The 20,870-nt window shown below is 50.2% G+C and overlaps 2 protein-coding genes across 2 annotated transcripts in view; one reads left to right on the forward strand and one right to left on the reverse strand.

Moving 5' to 3' along the window:
* Positions 1-20,870, reverse strand: part of LOC116500231 (zinc finger protein 208-like) — a 437,615-nt gene that overhangs the window by 205,250 nt on the left and 211,495 nt on the right.
* The window catches only part of LOC116500210 (tenascin-X-like), a 45,388-nt gene that overhangs the window by 19,542 nt on the left and 4,976 nt on the right, over positions 1-20,870 (forward strand). The window contains exons 15-36 of the mRNA XM_032205124.1: positions 193-486; positions 744-1,037; positions 1,291-1,584; positions 1,936-2,229; positions 2,483-2,776; positions 3,031-3,324; positions 4,557-4,850; positions 5,104-5,397; positions 5,750-6,043; positions 6,301-6,594; positions 7,345-7,638; positions 7,980-8,276; positions 10,109-10,402; positions 10,717-11,007; positions 11,349-11,645; positions 12,200-12,487; positions 13,320-13,613; positions 14,538-14,831; positions 15,184-15,477; positions 15,731-16,024; positions 16,237-16,530; positions 16,886-17,179. Of these exons, the coding sequence (XP_032061015.1) occupies positions 193-486; positions 744-1,037; positions 1,291-1,584; positions 1,936-2,229; positions 2,483-2,776; positions 3,031-3,324; positions 4,557-4,850; positions 5,104-5,397; positions 5,750-6,043; positions 6,301-6,594; positions 7,345-7,638; positions 7,980-8,276; positions 10,109-10,402; positions 10,717-11,007; positions 11,349-11,645; positions 12,200-12,487; positions 13,320-13,613; positions 14,538-14,831; positions 15,184-15,477; positions 15,731-16,024; positions 16,237-16,530; positions 16,886-17,179 (6,465 nt within the window). The remainder of the gene's footprint in view (positions 1-192; positions 487-743; positions 1,038-1,290; positions 1,585-1,935; positions 2,230-2,482; positions 2,777-3,030; positions 3,325-4,556; positions 4,851-5,103; positions 5,398-5,749; positions 6,044-6,300; positions 6,595-7,344; positions 7,639-7,979; positions 8,277-10,108; positions 10,403-10,716; positions 11,008-11,348; positions 11,646-12,199; positions 12,488-13,319; positions 13,614-14,537; positions 14,832-15,183; positions 15,478-15,730; positions 16,025-16,236; positions 16,531-16,885; positions 17,180-20,870) is intronic.

Here is a 20,870-nt window from a genome sequence, read left to right on the forward strand (position 1 = left end):
TTACAAAGGAGGGGTGGGTGGGTGGATGTTTGGTTCAGTGTATAGTTGGACTGGTGCTGAATTGAGCATACTGATATATGCAGTGAAGATTGATGTTAAACCTGATGGAGAGTTCAATTGATGGATGGAATAATACTTAGTTTGACAGACAGATTGGGATATATGTCCTATACTGTTTGGTCTGTGTTACAGATGCAAGTGAGCTGGAAAGGGAACCACCATCTCAGCCACGCCTGGGTGACCTCACAGCCTCCCACGTCACCCCTGACTCAGTCCAGCTGGAATGGAGCAACCCCGAGGGCACCTTTGACTCCTTCGTGGTACAGTACAAGGATGCACAAGGCCAGCCACAGGTGCTGCCTGTGGATGGAGATTCCCGCACAGTGACCGTGCCAGGGCTGTCACCATCGCGCCGCTACAAGTTCAACCTGTATGGGATGTGGGGGCGGAAACGTGTGGGCCCCATCTCCACTGATGCTGTCACAGGTGAGGGCTCCTGCGTTCTGTGTCGATGTCCTTGGATGCCTTGGTTTGTATTCTCAATGGGAGCAGAGGTAGGCTGCTTCCAAAGTCCTTGGCACTTCTGGGAAACAGGTGCATATTATGTGGTACCTGGGTAGTGGATGCAGGGATGAAATACTAAACTGATAGATAGTTGTAAGGATGAGTGAAGGGAAGACTAGGTGGATGGCTGGATGGATTGAGACATGTTTATGCCCTGCAATGTGTCCTCCATGTTCTAGCTGCAGTAGAGCCGGTAAAGGAACCACCATCTGAACCACGTCTGGGCGAGCTCACAGCCTCCCATGTCACACCTGACTCAGTCCAGCTGGAATGGAGTGTCCCTGAGGGCACCTTTGACTCCTTCGTGGTGCAGTACAAGGATGCCCAAGGCCAGCCACAGGTGCTGCCTGTGGAAGGAGATTCCCGCACAGTGACCGTGCCAGGGCTGTCACCATCGCGCCGCTACAAGTTCAACCTGTATGGGATGTGGGGGCGGAAACGTGTGGGCCCCATCTCCACTGATGCTGTCACAGGTGAGGGCTCCTACGTTCTGTGTCCATGTCCTTGGACACCTTGGTTTGGATTCTCAGTGGGAGCAGAGGTAGGCTTCTTCCAAAGTCCTTGGTACTTCTAGGAAACAGGTGCATATTATGTGGTACCTGTGTAGTGGATGGAGGGACGGAATAATGAATTGAAAGACAGTTGTATGGATGAGTGAAGGGAAGACTAGGTGGATGGATGGATTGAGAAATGTTTATGCCCTTCAATGTGTCCTGCATGTTCTAGCTGCAGTAGAGCCGGAAAAAGAACCACCATCTGAACCACGTCTGGGTGACCTCACAGCCTCCCACGTCACCCCTGACTCAGTCCAGCTAGAATGGAGTATCTCCAAAGGCACCTTTGACTCCTTCACAGTGCAGTACAAGGATGCACAAGGCCAGCCACAGGTGCTGCCCGTGGACGGAGATTCCCGCACACTGACCGTGCCAGGGCTGTCACCATCACGTCGCTACAAGTTCAACCTGTATGGGATGTGGGGGCGGAAACGTGTGGGCCCCATCTCCACTGACACCATCACAGGTGAAGGCTAGTGTGTGCCATGTCTGTGTCTCCTGCATACCTTGGTTCTGGAGTTGGTGGCTTTGGGGTCACATACCTTCCAGGGTCCTTTTCCCATGAGGGAAATGGTTACATCTCTTGGTCTCTGACTGGGGAATGCATGAATGGATGAGTGTAGGCAAGTTTGGAGAGATGAAGGGACATAGTGGTAGACAGATGGATAGTCAGGGGGAGAGATGGCAGAATGAAAGAAATTCTGAATTGCTAGTTAGTTCAATAAAGTGGTGTATAGTTGCATGAATGGGTGGATAGTAAGTTGGACAGATGGAATGGAGGATGTTTATGCCCTGCAACGTGCCTTCCATATTGCAGCTACAGTCCAGCCAGAAGAGGAACGACCATCTGAACCAAAGCTGGGGGAACTCATCGCCTCCCACATCACCTCTGAATCAATCCAGCTGGAATGGAGCATCCCCGAGGGCACCTTTGACTCCTTCGTGGTGCAGTACAAGGATGCCCAAGGCCAGCCACAGGTGCTGCCTGTGGATGGAGATTCCCACACAGTGACCGTGCCAGAGCTGTCACCATCGCGCCGCTACAAGTTCAACCTGTATGGGATGTGGGGGCGGAAACGTGTGGGCCCCATCTCCACTGATGCTGTCACAGGTGAGGGCTCCTACGTTCTGTGTCGATGTCCTTGGATGCCTTGGTTTGTATTCTCAATGGGAGCAGAGGTAGGCTGCTTCCAATGTCCTTGGCACTTCTGGGAAACAGGTGCATCTTATGTGGTACCTGTGTAGTGGATGGAGGAATGGAATAATAAATTGATAGACAGTTGTATGGATGAGTGAAGGGAAGACCAGGTGGATGGATGGATTGAGAAATGTTTATGCCCTTCAATGTGTCCTGCATGTTCTAGCTGCAGTAGAGCCGGAAACGGAACCACCACCTGAACCACGTCTGGGCGACCTCACAGCCTCCCATGTCTCTCCTGACTCTGTCCAACTGGAATGGAGTATCTCCAAAGGCACCTTTGACTCCTTCATGGTGCAGTACAAGGATGCCCAAGGCCAGCCACAGGTGCTGCCTGTGGACGGAGATTCCCGCACAGTGATCGTGCCAGGGCTGTCACCATCGCGTCGCTACAAGTTCAACCTGTATGGGATGTGGGGGCGGAAACGTGTGGGCCCCATCTCCACTGATGCTGTCACAGGTGAGGGCTCCTTCATTTCATGTCCATGTTTTGGATGCCTTGGTTTATATTCTCAATTGGAGCAGAGGTAGGCTTCTTCCAAAGTCCTTGGCACTTCTGGGAAACAGGTGCATTTCTTGTGTGGTACCTGTGTAGTGGATGGAGGGTTGGAATAATAAATTGATAGATAGTTGTATGGATGAGTGAAGGGAAGACTAGGTGGATGGATGGATTGAGAAATGTTTATGCCCTGCAATCTGTACTCCATGTTGCAGCTGCAGTAGAGCCGGTAAAGGAACCACTATCCGAGCCACGTCTGGGCGACCTCACAGCCTCCCACGTCACTCCTGACTCAGTCCAGCTAGAATGGAGCGTCCCTGAGGGCTCCTTTGACTCCTTTGTGGTGCAGTACAAGGATGCACAGGGGCAGCCACAGGTGCTGCCTGTGGACAGAGATTCCCGCACAGTGACCGTGCCAGGGCTGTCGCCATCACGCCGCTACAAGTTCAACCTGTATGGGATGTGGGGGCGGAAACGTGTGGGCCCTGTCTCCACTGATGCTGTCACAGGTGAGGTCAAGTTTTGTCAAGTCCACTCTCCCTGTGTGCCATGTCTGGCTTAAGTCAGGAAGCTTGCGAGGTCCTGTAGTTTGTTCTTTCTGCTTTGTGGGAAATGGGAACATGTCTTGATCACTGTCTGGAGAATGGATGAATGGCTGAGTGTCAACCATCTTGGAGAGAAGGAGGGATAGATAAGTAGTCATATGTTTAGATAGATGTCTAGATGTTTGGATGGACAAAATTCTGGATTTTTGTCTGCCTCTTTGGCTTGTTGGATGGTGGGTTTATTAGCCTTGCAATAAAGAGTTGATCCGAGATAGCTAGCATCGTTTCTACAAGGGTAAATCAGGCCTGAGCAATCTGATGGTCTCTGTGATGGTGTGACTGCATCAGCTGACAGGGTAAGACAGACTGATGTCATCTGTATGCCATGCCCATGTCCCTTTCACACCTTTTTTTGGAACTGGGTGGGAGTGGGGGCAGTGTCCTTCCAGGGTTCTTGGTCCTTCTGGGAAATGGGTGCACAGCTAGTGTGATGCCTGCTGAATGCGGCATGAAGGATGGAGGGACATGGGACAGTGAAGTTACGGATATGGAAATACTCCTTTTTGGCATGATCACCAGTTAAGTGGCAGAAAGGGTGAAAGGATGTTTTTTTGGTTGGTTGTTTCATAGTGGATGTCTGTCCGTAAGAGTGAGTATAGTTTTTGGTATGTGTGTGGGTGGTGGGTGGATCAATGGATAAATGGATTGATGGATGGCTGGAAAAAAGGGATAGTGAATGGAAGACGGAACATGAAGTAAAATATGATTAGATGGATGAATGGGTGAACTTAGGTTTGGATGGATGAAGGATTGGAAAAATGGATTACAGGTTTACTGGGGTAAGAAATATTTCTATGAACAAGTGGAAGAAGGGAGCAGCGGGCAAAGAACTAAATGACTAGTTGCTTGGATTGTTGGTGAAGGTTCTTGATGACTGAAGGTTTAGATGGATGGATGGATGAACAGAAGGGTGAGAGGATGGTTGGAAGTGTGGCCTCTTGTGGTTACAAAGGAAGGGTGGGTGGGTGGATGTTTGGTTCAGTGTATAGTTGGAGTGGTGCTGAATTGAGCATAACAATATATACATTGAAGATTGATGTTAAACCTGATAGAGGGTTGCATTGATGGACGGAATAATACTTAGTTTGACAGACAGATTGGGATATATGTCCTGTACTGTGGGGTCTGTGTTACAGATGCAAGTGAGCTGGAAAGGGAACCACCATCTCAGCCACGCCTGGGTGACCTCACAGCCTCCCACGTCACCCCTGACTCAGTCCAGCTGGAATGGAGCAACCCCGAGGGCACCTTTGACTCCTTCGTGGTGCAGTACAAGGATGCCCAAGGCCAGCCACAGGTGCTGCCTGTGGATGGAGATTCCCGCACAGTGACCGTGCCAGGGCTGTCACCATCTCGCCGCTACAAGTTCAACCTGTATGGGATGTGGGGGCGGAAACGTGTGGGCCCCATCTCCACTGATGCTGTCACAGGTGAGGGCTCCTACGTTCTGTGTCGATGTCCTTGGATGCCTTGGTTTGGATTCTCAATGGGAGCAGAGGAAGGCTGCTTCCAATGTCCTTGGCACTTCTGGGAAACAGGTGCATCTTATGTGGTACCTGTGTAGTGGATGGAGGAATGGAATAATAAATTGATAGACAGTTGTATGGATGAGTGAAGGGAAGACCAGGTGGATGGATGGATTGAGAAATGTTTATGCCCTTCAATGTGTCCTGCATGTTCTAGCTGCAGTAGAGCCGGAAACGGAACCACCACCTGAACCACGTCTGGGCGACCTCACAGCCTCCCATGTCTCTCCTGACTCTGTCCAACTGGAATGGAGTGTCCCCGAGGGCACCTTTGACTCCTTCATGGTGCAGTACAAGGATGCCCAAGGCCAGCCACAGGTGCTGCCTGTGGACGGAGATTCCCGCACAGTGATCGTGCCAGGGCTGTCACCATCGCGTCGCTACAAGTTCAACCTGTATGGGATGTGGGGGCGGAAACGTGTGGGCCCTGTCTCCACTGACACCATCACAGGTGAAGTCTTCTGTGTGACATGTCTGTGTCTCCTGCATGCCTTGGTTCTGGAGTTGGGTGTATTTGGGGTCAGACACCTTCCAGGGTCCTTTTCCCATCAGGGAAATGGTTACACCTCTTGGTCTCTGACTATTGAATTCACAGATGGATGAGTGTAGGCAAGTTTGGAGAGATGAAGGGACATATTGGTAGACAGCTGGATAGTCAGGGGGAGAGATGGCAGAATGAAAGAAATTCTGAATTGCTAGTTAGTTCAATAAAGTGGTGTATAGTTGCATGTAAGTCTGAATGGAAAGTTAGACAGATGGAATGGAGGATGTTTATGCCCTGCAACGTGCCTTCAACATTGCAGCTGCAGTCCAGCCAGAAGAGGAACGACCATCCGAACCAAAGCTGGGGGAACTCATTGCTTCCCATGTCACCCCTGACTCAGTCCAGCTGGAATGGAGTGTCCCTGAGGGCACATTTGACTCCTTCGTGGTGCAGTACAAGGATGCACAAGGCCAGCCACAGGTGTTGCCCGTGGATGGAGATTCCCGCACAGTGACCGTGCCAGGGCTGTCACCATCGCGCCGCTACAAGTTCAACCTGTATGGGATGTGGGGGCGGAAACGTGTGGGCCCCATCTCCACTGATGCTGTCACAGGTGAGGGCTCCTGCGTTCTGTGTCCATGTCCTTGGATGCCTTGGTTTGGATTCTCAGTGGGAGCAGAGGTAGGCTGCTTCCAAAGTCCTTGGTACTTCTGTGTAAGAGGTGCATCTTATGTGGTACCTGGGTAGTGGATGGGGGGATGGAATACTAAATTGATAGATAGTTGTATGGATGAGTGAAAGGAAAACTAGGTGGATGGATAGATGGATTGAGAAATGTTTATGCTCCGCAATATGTCCTCCATGTTGCAGCTGCAGTAGCGCCGGTAAAAGAACTGCCATCCGAGCCACGCCTGGGTGACCTCACAGCCTCCCATATCACCCCTGACTCCATCCAGCTAGAATGGAGCGTCCCTGAGGGCTCCTTTGACTCCTTTGTGGTGCAGTACAAGGATGCACAAGGCCAGCCGCAGGTGCTGCCCGTCGATGGTGGTTCCCGCACAGTGACCGTGCCAGGGCTGTCGCCATCCCGCCGCTACAAGTTCAACCTGTATGGGATGTGGGGGCGGAAACGTGTGGGCCCCATCTCCACTGATGCTGTCACAGGTGAGGGCTGCTGCATTTCATGCCTATGTCCCTTTTGTGTTATGCGTTTGGATTCTGGCAGGAGCCTTGTGGATGCCAGTGGTAGTTTCCTTCTGCCCGGTCGGAAATGGGAACATGTCTTGGTTACTGTCTGCCGAACAGAATGGATGGATGAATGCAAGTACTTTAGGAGAGATGGAGGGATTTATTTTTAGATATATGTATAAATAGGTGGTTAGCTCAATTGGTTCACAAAAGGGTGGATTTTTGGATGATTGTTTCACTTCTTGGGTGGTGGGTTGATTGTAATCTGTTCAGTAGTTTGGATGGAAGAATTGATAGAGGAATAAATGATTGGTGGGATCATTGGATGTATGTTGTATGGATGGAATGGACAGAAACAGATGGATAAATGCATGGATGGATGTAGTTTTGAACAAACAGCTATGTCAAAGGAAAGAGAAATGACTCATTGGTTAAGTTTTTTGGCAGATGGATAATTCTACTGATGAATGTATGGACAGATGAATGAATAGAAGTGATGGACAGAAGGATGGATAGTTAGTTCAATGCTTACATGAACAGCTGCTGTAGATGGTGAATGGGTATATAGAGTTCAGAGATGGTGGAATGATCTGTTTAATTCATGCGTGGAAGGATGGATTGCTGAGTAAACAAATTGACAAAAAAATGGAGCGATGAAATGAGGGAGGAAAGGAAAGGAAGGACAGAGAAATGCTTATGCCCTGCATTTTGCCCTCTGTTTTACAGATGCAGTGCAGGTGGAAAAGGAACCACCATCGGAACCACACATGGGGGAGCTCACAGCCTCCCACATAACGCCCAACTCAATCCAGCTGGAATGGAGCATCCCCGAGGGCACCTTTGACTCTTTCACACTGCAGTACAGGGATGCTCAAGGCCAGCCACAGGTGCTGCCAGTGGACGGAGGTTCCCGCACAGTGACTGTGTCTGGGTTGTCACCATCCCACCGCTACCAATTCAACCTGTATGGGATGTGGGGGCAGAAACCTCTGGGACCCATCTCCACTGATGCTGTCACAGGTGAGGACTGCTGCATGCCATGTCCATGTTCCTTGCAAAGCTTTGTTTTGGAGCACTCTGGGAGCAGGGACAGGGTCCATCTAGGCTCTTTGGCTCTTCTGGGAAACAGGAATATCTCTTGGTTACTGACTGGAGAATGGGGGGAAGGATGGGTGTAGGCAAGTTTGGAGAGGTGGAGGGATAGACAGATGTATAGCTGGGTAGAGAAACGAAAGGATGGATGAAATGCTGAATTAATGGTTAAGTCAATAAACTGATGGATAGTTGCATGGATGGGTGCATAGAAAACTGGATGGATGGAAGGGGGGATGTTTGTGTCCTGCATTGTGTTCTCTCTGTAGCAGCTGCAATCGAGCCAGAAAAGGAACCACCATCTGAGCCACGCTTGGGTGACCTCGTGGCCTCCCACATCACTCCCAACTCTGTCCAGCTGGACTGGAGCATCCCTGAGGGCACCTTTGACTCCTTTGTGGTGCAGTACAAGGATGCAGAGGGGCAGCCACAGGTGCTGCCCGTGGATGGAGATTCCCGCACAGTGACTGTGCCAGGGCTGTCACCATCACACCACTACAAGTTCAACCTGTATGGGATGTGGGAGCAGAAACGTGTGGGGCCTGTTTCCACTGATGCTGTCACAGGTGAGGGCTGATGCATGCCGTGTCTATGTCCCCTGTAGAACTTGACTTTGGAGTCAGTCAGGAGACTTGCAAGGGTCTTTGCAGGGCCCCTTCTGCCCTGTGGGAATTGAGATCAGGCGAATGGATAAATGGATGAGTGCCAACAAAGTTGTAGAGATGGAGGAATAGATTGTAAGACAGGTGTGTAGATAGGTCGCTAGATAGTAGAATGGGCAAAAGTCTGGATTTCTGCCTGTGTATTTGGCTTGGTGGAAGGCTAGTTGATTATCATCTATTTAGCTTTTTGGATGAAAGAGTGGATGGAGGAATAGATGAGTGATTAGTCATTTGGATGGATGGAGTACTGCATGGATATTATCAAGGTCTTCTGAATGCTAAGAGTAATCTGGAAATGGGTGGATGGATGAGTGGAAGCCAGAATGGTTAGACAGATGTATGGATGAATGGATGTTTGGAAGATGAGATAGAAAAAAAAATATGCATTTGTATGTACTCCGAATCAGATGGACAAATGGCTGAATGGATAGATGTGCATGTACCACAAAGGATAAAGAGATGGCTGGTTGATTGATAGTTGGATGATTCTTCTGATGAATGGATAGACAGATGGATGAATAATGGGTGGGTGCAGAGAAGGATGGATAATTAGATCAATATTTACATGGACAGCTTCAGTAGACATAAAATGGGTTAACAGTTTAGAGATGGAAGGATGAACTGTTTAATGAATCACAGAATCATCTAGGTTGGAAGAGACCTCCAAGATCACCTAGTGCAACCTCTGACCTAACACTAAGAAGTCCTCCACTAAACCATATCACTAAGTTCTACATCTAAACACATTTTAAAGACCTCCAGGGATGGTGACTCAAGCACTCCCCTGAGCAGCCCATTCCAATGCCTAACAACCCTTTCGGTAAAGTTCTTCCTAACATCCAATCTAAACCTCCTCTGGTGCAACTTTAGCCCATTCCCCCTCGTCCTATCACCAGGCACGTGGGAGAACAGACCAATCCCCGCTTTGCTACAGCCTCTTTTAAGGTAACTATAGAGAGTGATAAGGTTGCCCCTGAGCCTCCTCCTCTCCAGGCTAAACAATCCCAGCTCCCTCAGCCACTCCTCCTAAGACTTGTTCTCCAGACCCCTCACCAGCTTCGTTGCCCTTCTCTGGACTCTCTGAAGCACCTTGATGTCCTTCTTGTAGCAAGGGGCCCAAAACTGAACACAGTACTCGAGGTGCGGCCTAACCAGAGTCGAGTAAAGGAGGACAATCACTTCCCTAGCCCTGCTGCTCACACTGTTTCTAATACAAGCCAGGATGCTGTTGGCCTTCTTGGCCACTTGAGCACACTGCTGGCTCATATTCAGCCAACTATCAACCGATACTCCCAGGTTCATCTCTGCCAGGCAGCTTTCTAACTACTCATCTCACAGCCTGTAGCACTGCTTGGGGTTGTTGTGCCCCAGGTGCAGGACCTGGCACTTGGCCTTGTTGAATTTCATACAGTTGACCTCAGCCTATCCAGATCCTCCTGTAGAGCCTTCCTAACCTCGAGCAGATCAACACATGCACCTAACTTGGTGTCATCTGCCAACTTACTGAAGGTGCACTCAATCCTCTCATCCAGCTCATTGATAAAGATATTAGAGAACTGGCCCTAATACTGAGCCCCAAGGGACTCTACTAGTGACCAGCCTCCAACTGGATTTAACTGGATAGAATAATGGCTTGTGGTGTACACAAACTGATGGAGACGGCCAAAAGCAGTGAGGGAGACAGGGATGGAGCACTGTGAAATGTTTATACCCTGAATTGTGTTCTTTTATTGCAGCTGCAGTTGAGCCCGAAAAGCAACCACCATCCAAGCCACGCCTAGTGGAGCTCACGGCCTCCCACATCACCTCTGACTCTGTTCAGTTGGAATGGAGGGTCCCTGAGGGCACCTTTGACTCCTTCATGGTGCAGTACAGGGATGCACAAGGCCATCCACATGCACTGCCTGTGGATGGTGGGTCCCACACAGTGACCGTGTCTGGGTTGTCACCATCCCGCCGTTACAAGTTCAACCTGTACGGGATTTGGGGGCGGAAACGTCTGGGCCCTGTCTCTACTGATGCAATCACTGGTGAGAGGTGCTGCATGCCATTGTGGATTTGAGTTGATCTATGGTTTGGAGGGTATTTGTGAAGATGGGAGGATGGATGGATGGATGGATGGATGGATGGATGGATGGATGGATGGATGGATGGATGAAATCAAGGGGTAAAGAATGGGAGATGGAACACAGAAGAAAGGGCAGTTAATGGAGGGTTGGACTTAGGTTTGGATGGATGGAGAACTGCAAAAGCGTGTTACTGGATTATTGGAGTAAGAAATACTTCAATGGAAAGGTGGAGAAAGTGAGCAGGGATGCTCAGTATTGTACACCCATTGTTTCAGCTGCAGTTGAGCCAGAAGAGTTGATATCTGAGCCACACCTGGGTGAGCTTATGGCCTCCCACATCACTGCCAATTCAGTCCAGCTGGACTGGAGCATCCCCGAGGGCACCTTTGACTCCTTTGTGGTGCAGTACAAGGATGCACAAGGCCAGCCACAGGTTCTGCCAGTGGATGGTGGTTCCCGCACAGTGACTGTGCCAGGGCTGTCTCCATCCCACCGCTACAAGTTCAACCTGTATGGGATGTGGGGGCAGAAACGTCTGGGCCCCGTCTCCACTGATGCTGTCACAGGTGAGGACTGCTGCATGCCACGTCCATGTTCCTTGCAAAGCTTTGTTTTGGAGCACTCTGGGAGCAGGGACAAGGTCCATCTAGGCTCTTTGGCTCTTCTGGGAAACAGGAATATCTCTTGGCTACTGACTGGAGAATGGGGGGAAGGATGGGTGTAGGCAAGTTTGGAGAGGTGGAGGGATAGACAGATGTATAGCTGGGTAGAGAAACGAAAGGATGGATGAAATGCTGAATTGATGGTTAAGTCAATAAACTGATGGATAGTTGCATGGATGGGTGCATAGAAAACTGGATGGATGGAAGGGGGGATGTTTGTGTCCTGCATTGTGTCCTCTCTGTAGCAGCTGCAGTTGAGCCAGAAAAGGAACCCCCATCTGAGCCACGCTTGGGTGACCTCGTGGCCTCCCACATCACTCCCAACTCTGTCCAGCTGGACTGGAGCATCCCTGAGGGCACCTTTGACTCCTTCGTGGTGCAGTACAAGGATGCACAAGGCCAGACACAGGTGCTGCCTGTGGACGGAGATTCCCGCACAGTGACCGTGCCAGGGCTGTCACCATCGCGCCGCTACAAGTTCAACCTGTATGGGATGTGGGAGCAGAAACGTGTGGGGCCTGTTTCCACTGATGCTGTCACAGGTGAGGGCTGATGCATGCCATGTCTATGTCCCCTGTAGGACATGCGTTTGGAGTAAGTCGGGAGACTTGTAAGGGTCTTTGCAGATGACAGGGGAATGGATAAATGTATGAGTGCCAACAAAGTTGTGGAGATGGAGGAATAGATTGTAAGACCAGTGTGTAGATAGGTGGCTAGATAGTAGAATGGGCAAAAGTCTGGATTTCTGCGTGTGTATTTGGCTTGGTGGATGGCTAGTTGATTATCATCTATTTAGCTTTTTGGATGAAAGAGTGGATGGAGGAATAAATGAGTGGTTAGTCATTTGGATGGATGGAATACTGCATGGATTTTAAGGAGCACATGGACAACTTCACTAGACAATAAATGGGTAGATATAGTTCAGAGGTGGAGAAACAATTAGTTGAATTCATCGATGATAGGATGAATTGCTGGGTTCACATCCAGTGGAAAGATGGATAGATAAAGAAAGGTGAATAGGGAGAGAGTAATGCAGGGAATAAGGCACAGAAAAAGGAATCAGATTATTTTTATAGCCTGCTTTGTATCCTTTCAGTTGAGCATGAAAAGCAACCACCATCCATGCCACGCCTGGGCGAGCTGATAGCCTCCCACGTCACCCCTGACTCCGTCCAGCTGGAATGGAGTGTCCCCGAGGGCACCTTTGACTCTTTCGTGGTGCAGTACAAGGATGCCCAAGGCCAGCCACAGGTGCTGCCCATGGACGGAGATTCCCGCACAGTGACCGTGCCAGGGCTGTCATCATCGCGCCGCTACAAGTTCAACCTGTATGGGATGTGGGGGCGGAAACGTGTGGGCCCCATCTCCACTGATGCTGTCACAGGTGAGAGCTGTTGCATATCATGTCCCCTCCACATCTTGATTTTGGAGAAAAGTGGAAGGATGCAGAGTGTCCTTCCAGGGTCCTTGGCCCTTTTGGGAAATAAATGCATCTCTTGGGTGATGCATGTTAAATGGATGGAGGGACAGGGACAAGTCATGAATATGGAGATGGCTTTCGGCAGGATCAGCAGGTAAGGCTTGAAGGCTTGAAGGATGGATTCTTGTAATTATGTTAGGTTGTGGATGTTTATAAGAGGGAGTATATATTGCTTGAAATGTGGGCAGGTGGGTGAGTGGACGGATGGATGGATGGACAGATGGATGGATAGGATCTTAGGGGTGATGAATGGGAGGTGAAACATGGAAGAAAGGGCAATTGTATGGAGGGATGGATATAAGTTTGGATAGATAGAGAACTGGAAAAATGGATAATTGAATTATTGAAGTAAGAAACACTTCCATGAATAGATAGAGTAAGGGATCAGTCAACAAAGAGCTAAATCAAAGGCTAGATCTGTTGCTGGTTGCTTGGATGGCTGCTGACTGTTCCTGATGTCCAAATGATTATCTGGATGTCTAACTGGAGAGATGGATGAAAAGAAGAGTGAATAGATGAGTGGTTACAAGGATAAATGGAAAGACAGGTGGATGAATGTTACTGAGTTAATAATTGTGGAGATTCTGAGTAGAATTTAAGGGTGTGTAGATGGAAGGTATTGTGAATAAATGGATACACATCTGCATAAATTGATGGGTGGATGGAGCCACGGATGGATGGACAGATAAACAGCCCAGAGGATCTTTATACCTGCATTGTGCCTTCCATGTTGCAGCAGCAGTTGTGCTAGATAAGGAACCACCATCTGAGCCACGCCTGGGTGACCTCACAGCCTCCCACGTCACCCCTGACTCAGTCCAGCTGGAATGGAGCATCCCCGAGGGCACCTTTGACTCCTTCACGGTGCAGTACAAGGATGCCCAAGGCCAGACACAGGTGCTGCCTGTGGACGGAGATTCCCGCACAGTGACCGTGCCAGGGCTGTCACCATCCCACCGCTACAAGTTCAACCTGTATGGGATGTGGGGGCGGAAACGTCTGGGCCCTGTCTCCACTGCCGCTGTCACAGGTGAGGGCTGGTGCATGTAGTGTTCTCATCCCTTTCATACCTTCGTTTTGGAACAGGGTGGGAGTGGGGGCATTTCCTCCCAGTTCCTTGGCCCTTCTGGGTGATGGCAACACCACTTGGCCTCTGACTGGGGAATAGACAAATGGGTGAGTACAGGCAAGTTTGGAGAGATTAAGGGACAAACTGGTAGACAGGTGGATAGACAGGTGTCTACACAGAGTGCTCTCTTCTCAAGGAACCACATGAAGAAGAGAAGAGCCAATGGCATCAAGGAACATTGGTATAGGTTTCATCTTGATACAAAACAGATTTTTTTTACAGTAAGAAAAATCAGTCATTGGACTACCCGCCCAGAGACATGGTAGAATCCCTGTTACAGCAGGTATTCAAGATACAACTCGAAAGTGTACTAAATAATATCATCTAGGCTCCCATTTCCCAGGAAAGTTTGGAGCTGATGAGCATTTGGTATCCTTTCCAAAGTGGCTGTTTCATGACTTGATGAATCGATGATTGGATGATTCAGTGATTAATGGTGTAAGAAACACAAGGATGAAAAGGTGGGAACAGTGAGCGAAGAGCTAAGTCAAGGTCTAGATCACTGTTTGTTTACAAGTTTGCTGAAGGTGCTTGATGGCTGGATTATTATCTGGATGAATTACTGAACAGACTGCCAAGTAGAAGGATGGATGGATGTCTTCAAAGTGTTGTTTGTTTTCTGGTTACGAGCATGGGTGGATAAAAGGTTGATATGTGGTTGAGTTGACAGTTGGGGTGATGCTGAATTGAGGGTAAGGGTCTATGGAAGGAACTTATGTCAATAAACTGATGGATAATTGCATGGATGGGTGAAGAGAAGGTTTGATGGATGGGTGGACAGACAGATGGACTGGGACATATTTATGCTCTGCATAAACCTTGCAGCTGCACTTGAGACCAAAAAGGAACCAGCATCCAAGCCACAGTTGGGGGAACTCATTGCCTCCCACGTCACCCCTGACTCAGTCCAGCTAGAATGGAGCGTCCCTGAGGGCACCTTTGACTCCTTCGTGGTGCAGTACAAGGATGCCCAAGGCCAGCCACAGGTTCTGCCCGTGGACGGAGATTCCCGCACAGTGACTGTGCCAGGGCTGTCACCATCGCGCCGCTACAAGTTCAACCTGTATGGGATGTGGGGGCGGAAACGCCTGGGCCCTGTCTCCACTGACACTGTCACAGGTGAAGGCTTCTGTGTGGCATGTCTGTATCTCCTGCATGACTTGGTTCTAGAGTTGGGTGGCTTTGGGTTCAGACACGTTCCAGGGTCCTTCTCCCATCAGGGAAACGGTTACATCTCTTGGCCTCTGACTAGGGAATGCACAGATGGATGAGTGTAGGCACGTTTGGAGAGACGAAGGGACATAGTGGTAGACAGCTGGATAGTCAGGGGGAGAGATGGCAGAATGAAAGAAATTCTGAACTGCTAGTTAGTTCAATAAAGTGGTGTATAGTTGCATGAATGGGTGGATAGTAAGTTGGACAGATGGAATGGAGGATGTTTATGCCCTGCAATGTGCCTTCCATATTGCAGCTACAGTCCAGCCAGAAGAGGAACGACCATCCGAACCAAAGCTGGGGGAACTCATTGCCTCCCACATCACCCCTGACTCAGTGCAGCTGGAATGGAGCATCCCCGAAGGCACCTTTGACTCCTTCGTGGTGCAGTACAAGGATGCCCAAGGCCAGCCACAGATGCTGCCCGTGGATGGAGATTCCCACACAGTGACCGTGCCAGGGCTGTCACCATCGCGCCGCTACAAGTTCAACCTGTATGGGATGTGGGGGCGGAAACGTGTGGGCCCCATCTCCACTGATGCTGTCACAGGTGAGGGCTGCTGCGTTCTGTGTCTGTGTCCATGGATGCCTTGATTTGGATTCTCAGTGAGAGCAGAGGTAGGCTGCTTCCAAAGTCCTTGGTACTTCTGTGTAAGAGGTGCATCTTATGTGGTACCTGGGTAGTGGATGGGGGGATGGAATACTAAATTGATAGATAGTTGTATGGATGAGTGAAGGGAAGACTAGGTGGATGGATGGATTGAGAAATGTTTATGCCCTGCAATGTGTCCTCCCTGTTGCAGCTGCAGTAGAGCCGGAAAAAGAACCACCATCTGAACCACGTCTGGGCGACCTCACAGCCTCCCACGTCACACCAGACTCCATCCAGCTGGAATGGAGTGTCCCAGAAGGCACCTTTGACTCCTTCACAGTGCAGTACAAGGATGCACAAGGCCAGCCACAGGTGCTGCCCGTGGACGGAGATTCCCGCACAGTGACCGTGCCAGGGCTGTCACCATCACGTCACTACGAGTTCAACCTGTATGGGATGTGGGGGCGGAAACGTGTGGGCCCCATCTCCACTGGTGCTGTCACAGGTGTGTCCTGATGTGTGAAAAGTCCGTGTATGCTATGGGCCATGTGTTTGGAGTATGACAGTAGCCTTGCAAGGGCCTGTGCTGGGTTTCTTCTGCCCTGTGGAAAATGGGACCACATCTTTGGATAGATGAATGGATGGACGAACGAACAGACGGAAGGATGGATGGACTGGGGGATGTTCATACCCTGAATTCTGCCCTCTGTGTTGCAGCTACAGTGGAGTCGGAAGAGGAACTGCCATCAGAGCCACGACTGGGCGAGCTCACTGTGTCCCATGTCACCCCTGACTCCATCCAGCTGGAATGGAGCATACCCGAGGGCACCTTTGACTCCTTTGTGGTGCAGTACATGGATACACAAGGACAGCCACAGGTGCTGCCTGTGGATGGTGGTTCCCACACAGTGACCGTGCCAGGGCTGTCACCATCCCACCCTTACAAGTTCAACCTGTATGGGATGTGGAGGCAGAAACGTCTGGGCCCCATCTCCACTGATGCTGTCACAGGTGAGGGCTGCTGCATGTCATATACGTGTCCTTTGGTGGGCTGTGAGTTTGGACTGTGTCAGGAGCCTTCCGAGGGCCTGTCCTGGTCACTAGGGTCTTAACGAAAATGGGGAAAATTTTGGTGCTGACTGGGAAATGTATGAAGGCCAGGAGCATGCAAGATTGGCAGGAGTAGAGGATGATGGATGGATGGGTGGAGGGATGGATGGACAGACAGATGGACAGAAAAACGGACAGACAACCATTTGCAGAGAGGACAGATAGATGGCTAGACGAATGTTTGTTTGGTTGTTGAACAGATGGATAGTTGTATGGGGGGATGTTTATGCCCTGCATTGTGGTCTCCATATTGCAGCCCCATCTCCAGCAGAGGAGGAACCACCATCCCAGCCCCGTCTTGGCGAGCTCACGGCCTCCCACGTCACACCAGACTCCATCCAGCTGGAATGGAGCGTCCCCGAGGGCACCTTTGACTCCTTCACGGTGCAGTACAAGGATGCACAAGGCCAGCCACAGGTGCTGCCCGTGGACGGAGATTCCCGCACAGTGACCGTGCCAGGGCTGTCGCCATCCCGCCGCTACAAGTTCAACCTGTATGGGATGTGGGGGCGGAAACGTGTGGGCCCCATCTCCACTGATGCTGTCACAGGTGAGAGTGACTGTGGGCCCTTTTCTTATCACCTTTTAGCATTGAGTGGATGTAGCAGGTGTTTGGAAGAGCCCATGCTGAGTCACTTGGGCATTGTTGGAAATGGGAACATCACCTGAGTTCTGAAAAGAGTGTGGATGGAGGGGTGAGAGTGTGCAAGTTCGAAGGGAGAAATGCATAGATGGAAGTTGGTTGCTTGTATGACTGGCAATTTGGGGGACTTTATGGATGGATGGATCATTGGATGGTTGGCTTGATCATCACCTCATGAGCAATGGAAACAAATTTTTGTGCTGACTGGCCAAGGGATGGTTGAAGGCAAGAGCAAAGATTTGGAGGGCTAGAGGTGGATGTGTGGAAGATGGAAAGATGGATGTTTACTTTGTTTGTTTGGATGGATAGATGGAAGGATGGATGGATGGATCGATGTTGGTTGAAACAATGGATGGATGGGTGGTTGTCTGTCTGTCTGTATGGATGGATAGAGAGAGGGAGGGTGGGTGAGATGGACTGATGTTTATGTAATGTCTTGTGCCCTGTCTGTTGTAGCTGCAGTCAAGACGGAGGAGGAACCACCATCCCAGCCACGCCTGGGCGAGCTTACAGTCTCCCACATCACTCCCAGCTCTGTTCAGCTGGAGTGGAGTGTCCCTGAGGGCACCTTTGACTCTTTCACACTGCAGTACAGGGATGTGCAAGGCCAGCCACATGCGCTACGTGTGGATGGAGGTTCCCGCACAGTGACTGTGCCTGGGCTGTTGCCATCTCACCGCTACAAGTTCAACCTGTATGGGATGTGGGGGCGGAAACGTCTGGGCCCTATCTCCACTGATGCTGTCACAGGTATGTTCTGGTGCATGCCACTTATCCATTCCTTGCATGCCTTGGTTTTAGAGCACATCAGAAGTGGGGACCACATCCACCCAGGGTCTTTGGCCCTTCTTGGAAATGGGTGCATCTCTTTGGTGGTTCCTGGTGAATGGTTGGATGGATAGTAGGACGGGGGGAAGGAAAGTCATCGATATGGAGATGGTGTTTATTGGCAGGATTAAAAAATAAGTGGCAGGACATTTGGTAGTATGGATTTTTGGAAAGATGTTTTGTTGTGGGTGTCTGTCTGTCTGTCTGTACCTAAGAGTGCATCAATGGCTTCGTGGGTGAAAAGCTGGACAGATGGATGAAATAAAGGGGTGATAAATTGGAAATGGAATCAGAACAAAGGGCAATTGGATGGACGGATGGATGGATGGATAGCTGGATAAGTGGATCATTGGATTAAGGAGTATGAAACACTTCAAAGTGGGGGAGGATAGGGGTGAGCAAAGTGTTAAATGAAAGTCTAGATCACTGGATTTGGTTGGATGGTTAGTGAAGGTCCCCAGTGAGGGGATGATTATCTGGATGAATGGCTGGACAGACATGAGTGGTGGCTTGCTAAGCTCACTTGCATTCCTGAAAAGAACAAGGACATAAAATATGATGACAAAAGGCTCAGGGGTTGAAATAAGGAGCAGTTTAATTAAAGGGAATTAAAAAATAAATAAGCAAATGTCACATGGAAGCCAAAGTTTAAAACAATTATTCTCTACTTCATATTAGCAAGTGATATTTAGCCACGTTTTGGGAAGCAGGGCCTCAGTCTGCATGGCAGATGTTTGGGAGGACATCGCTCTTCATAACAAGATCCTCCCCTTTTCATTCCCCTTTCCCAGCTTTTATTCCTGAGTGTGACATCATGTGGTATGGAATATCCCTTTGGCCGTTTTAGGTCAGCTGCCCTGGTAATGTCCCCTCTGCATCTTTTGCACACTCCGGCCTACCAGCTTTGACTGGTGTAGGAGAGAGTCATGATGCTGTGCCAGCACTGCTCAACAAAAGACAAAAAATTGGTGTAACATCACTGCTGTTCTACCTGCAAGTGCAGAGCACAGCACTACACGTCCTACTCTGGGAAAGATGAACTCACTCGATCACAACTAGACGCAGTATAATGAGCACAAATGTGTATGGATGGGTGGATGGATGGATGGAAGAAAGGAAGGAAGGAAGGAAGGAAGGAAGGAAGGAAGGAAGGAAGGAAGGAAGGAAGGAAGGAAGGAAGGAAGGAAGGAAGGAAGGGAGGTTGGGTATGCCAACCGATAGAGAGATAAATAGGTGGATGGATGAACAAGGGGATGTTTCTGCCCTGCATCGTGTCCTCTCTTTTGCAGCACTAGTCAAGTCAGAAGTAGAGCCACCATCCCAGCCATACCTGGGTGAACTCACAGCTTCCCACGTCACCCGTGACTCCGTCCAGCTGGAATGGAGTGTCCCCGAGGGGAAATTTGACTCCTTCAAAGTGCAGTACAAGGATGAACAAGACCAGCTGCAGGTGCTGCCTGTGGATGGAGATTCCCGCACAGTGACCGTGCCAGGGCTGTCACCATCTCACCACTACAAGTTCAACCTGTATGGGATGTGGGGGCAGAAACGTGTGGGCCCCATTTCCACTGACACTGTCACAGGTGAGAGCAGCTGCATGCTGTATCTGTGTCCCTTGCAAGCCCAGGGTTTGGACCAGGATAGGAACCAGGACAGGATCTGTCCTGAGCCCCTTGGGCCTTCTGGAAAATGGGAACATCTCCTGGTTACTGAACAGGATGGAGGGTTGGAGGGATGAGAATATGCAATGGTGGGTGGATGGATGGATGGAAGGAAGGAAGGAAGGAAGGAAGGAAGGAAGGAAGGAAGGAAGAACAGACTGGGAGATGTTTATAGGTGGCATTGTGCCCTCTGTGTTGCAGCTGCGGATGAACTAGAAAAGGAACCAGCATCCGAGCCACGCCTGGGTGACCTCACAGCCTCTCACATCACCCCTGACTCCGTCCAGCTGGAATGGAGTGTCCCTGAGGGCACCTTTGACTCCTTCGTGGTGCAGTACAGGGACACACAAGACCAACTGCAGGTGCTGCCTGTGGATGGTGGATCCCATACAGTGACTGTGCCCGGGCTGTCACCATCCCAACGCTACACATTCATCGTATACGGGATGTGGGGGCAGAAACGTCTGGGCCCCATCTCCATTGATGCTGTCACAGGTGAGGGCTGCTGAATGCCATGGACGTGTCCTTTGGTGGGCTGTGAGTTTGGACTGTGTCAGGAGCCTTCCGAGGGCCTGTCCTGGTCACTTGGATCTTAAAGAAAATGGGGAAAATTTTGGTGCTGACTGGGGAATGTATGAAGGCTGGGAGCATGCAAGATTGGCAGGAGTAGAGGATGATGGATGGATGGATGGATGGATGGATGGATGGATGGATGGATGGATGGGCGGGCAGAGGGACAGATGGATGGATGGACAGACAACTGTTTGCAGAGAGGACAGAGAAATGGTTAGATGAATGGTTGGTTGGTTGTTGAACAGACAGATAGTTGTATGGGGGGATGTTTATGCCCTGCGTTGTGCTTTCTGTATTGTAGCCCTACCTCCAGCAGAGGAGGAACCACCATCCCAGCCCCGTCTTGGCGACCTCACAGCCTCCCACATCACCCCTGACTCAGTCCAGCTGGAATGGAGTGTCCCTGAGGGCACCTTTGACTCCTTCACAGTGCAGTACAAGGATGCACAAGGCCAGCCACAGGTGCTGCCCGTTGATGGTGGTTCCCGCACAGTGACCGTGCCAGGGCTGTCACCATCGCGCCGCTACAAGTTCAA

This window comes from Aythya fuligula, chromosome 33, assembly GCF_009819795.1.
Source record: "Aythya fuligula isolate bAytFul2 chromosome 33, bAytFul2.pri, whole genome shotgun sequence".
NCBI classification, from domain to species: Eukaryota; Metazoa; Chordata; class Aves; order Anseriformes; family Anatidae; genus Aythya; species Aythya fuligula.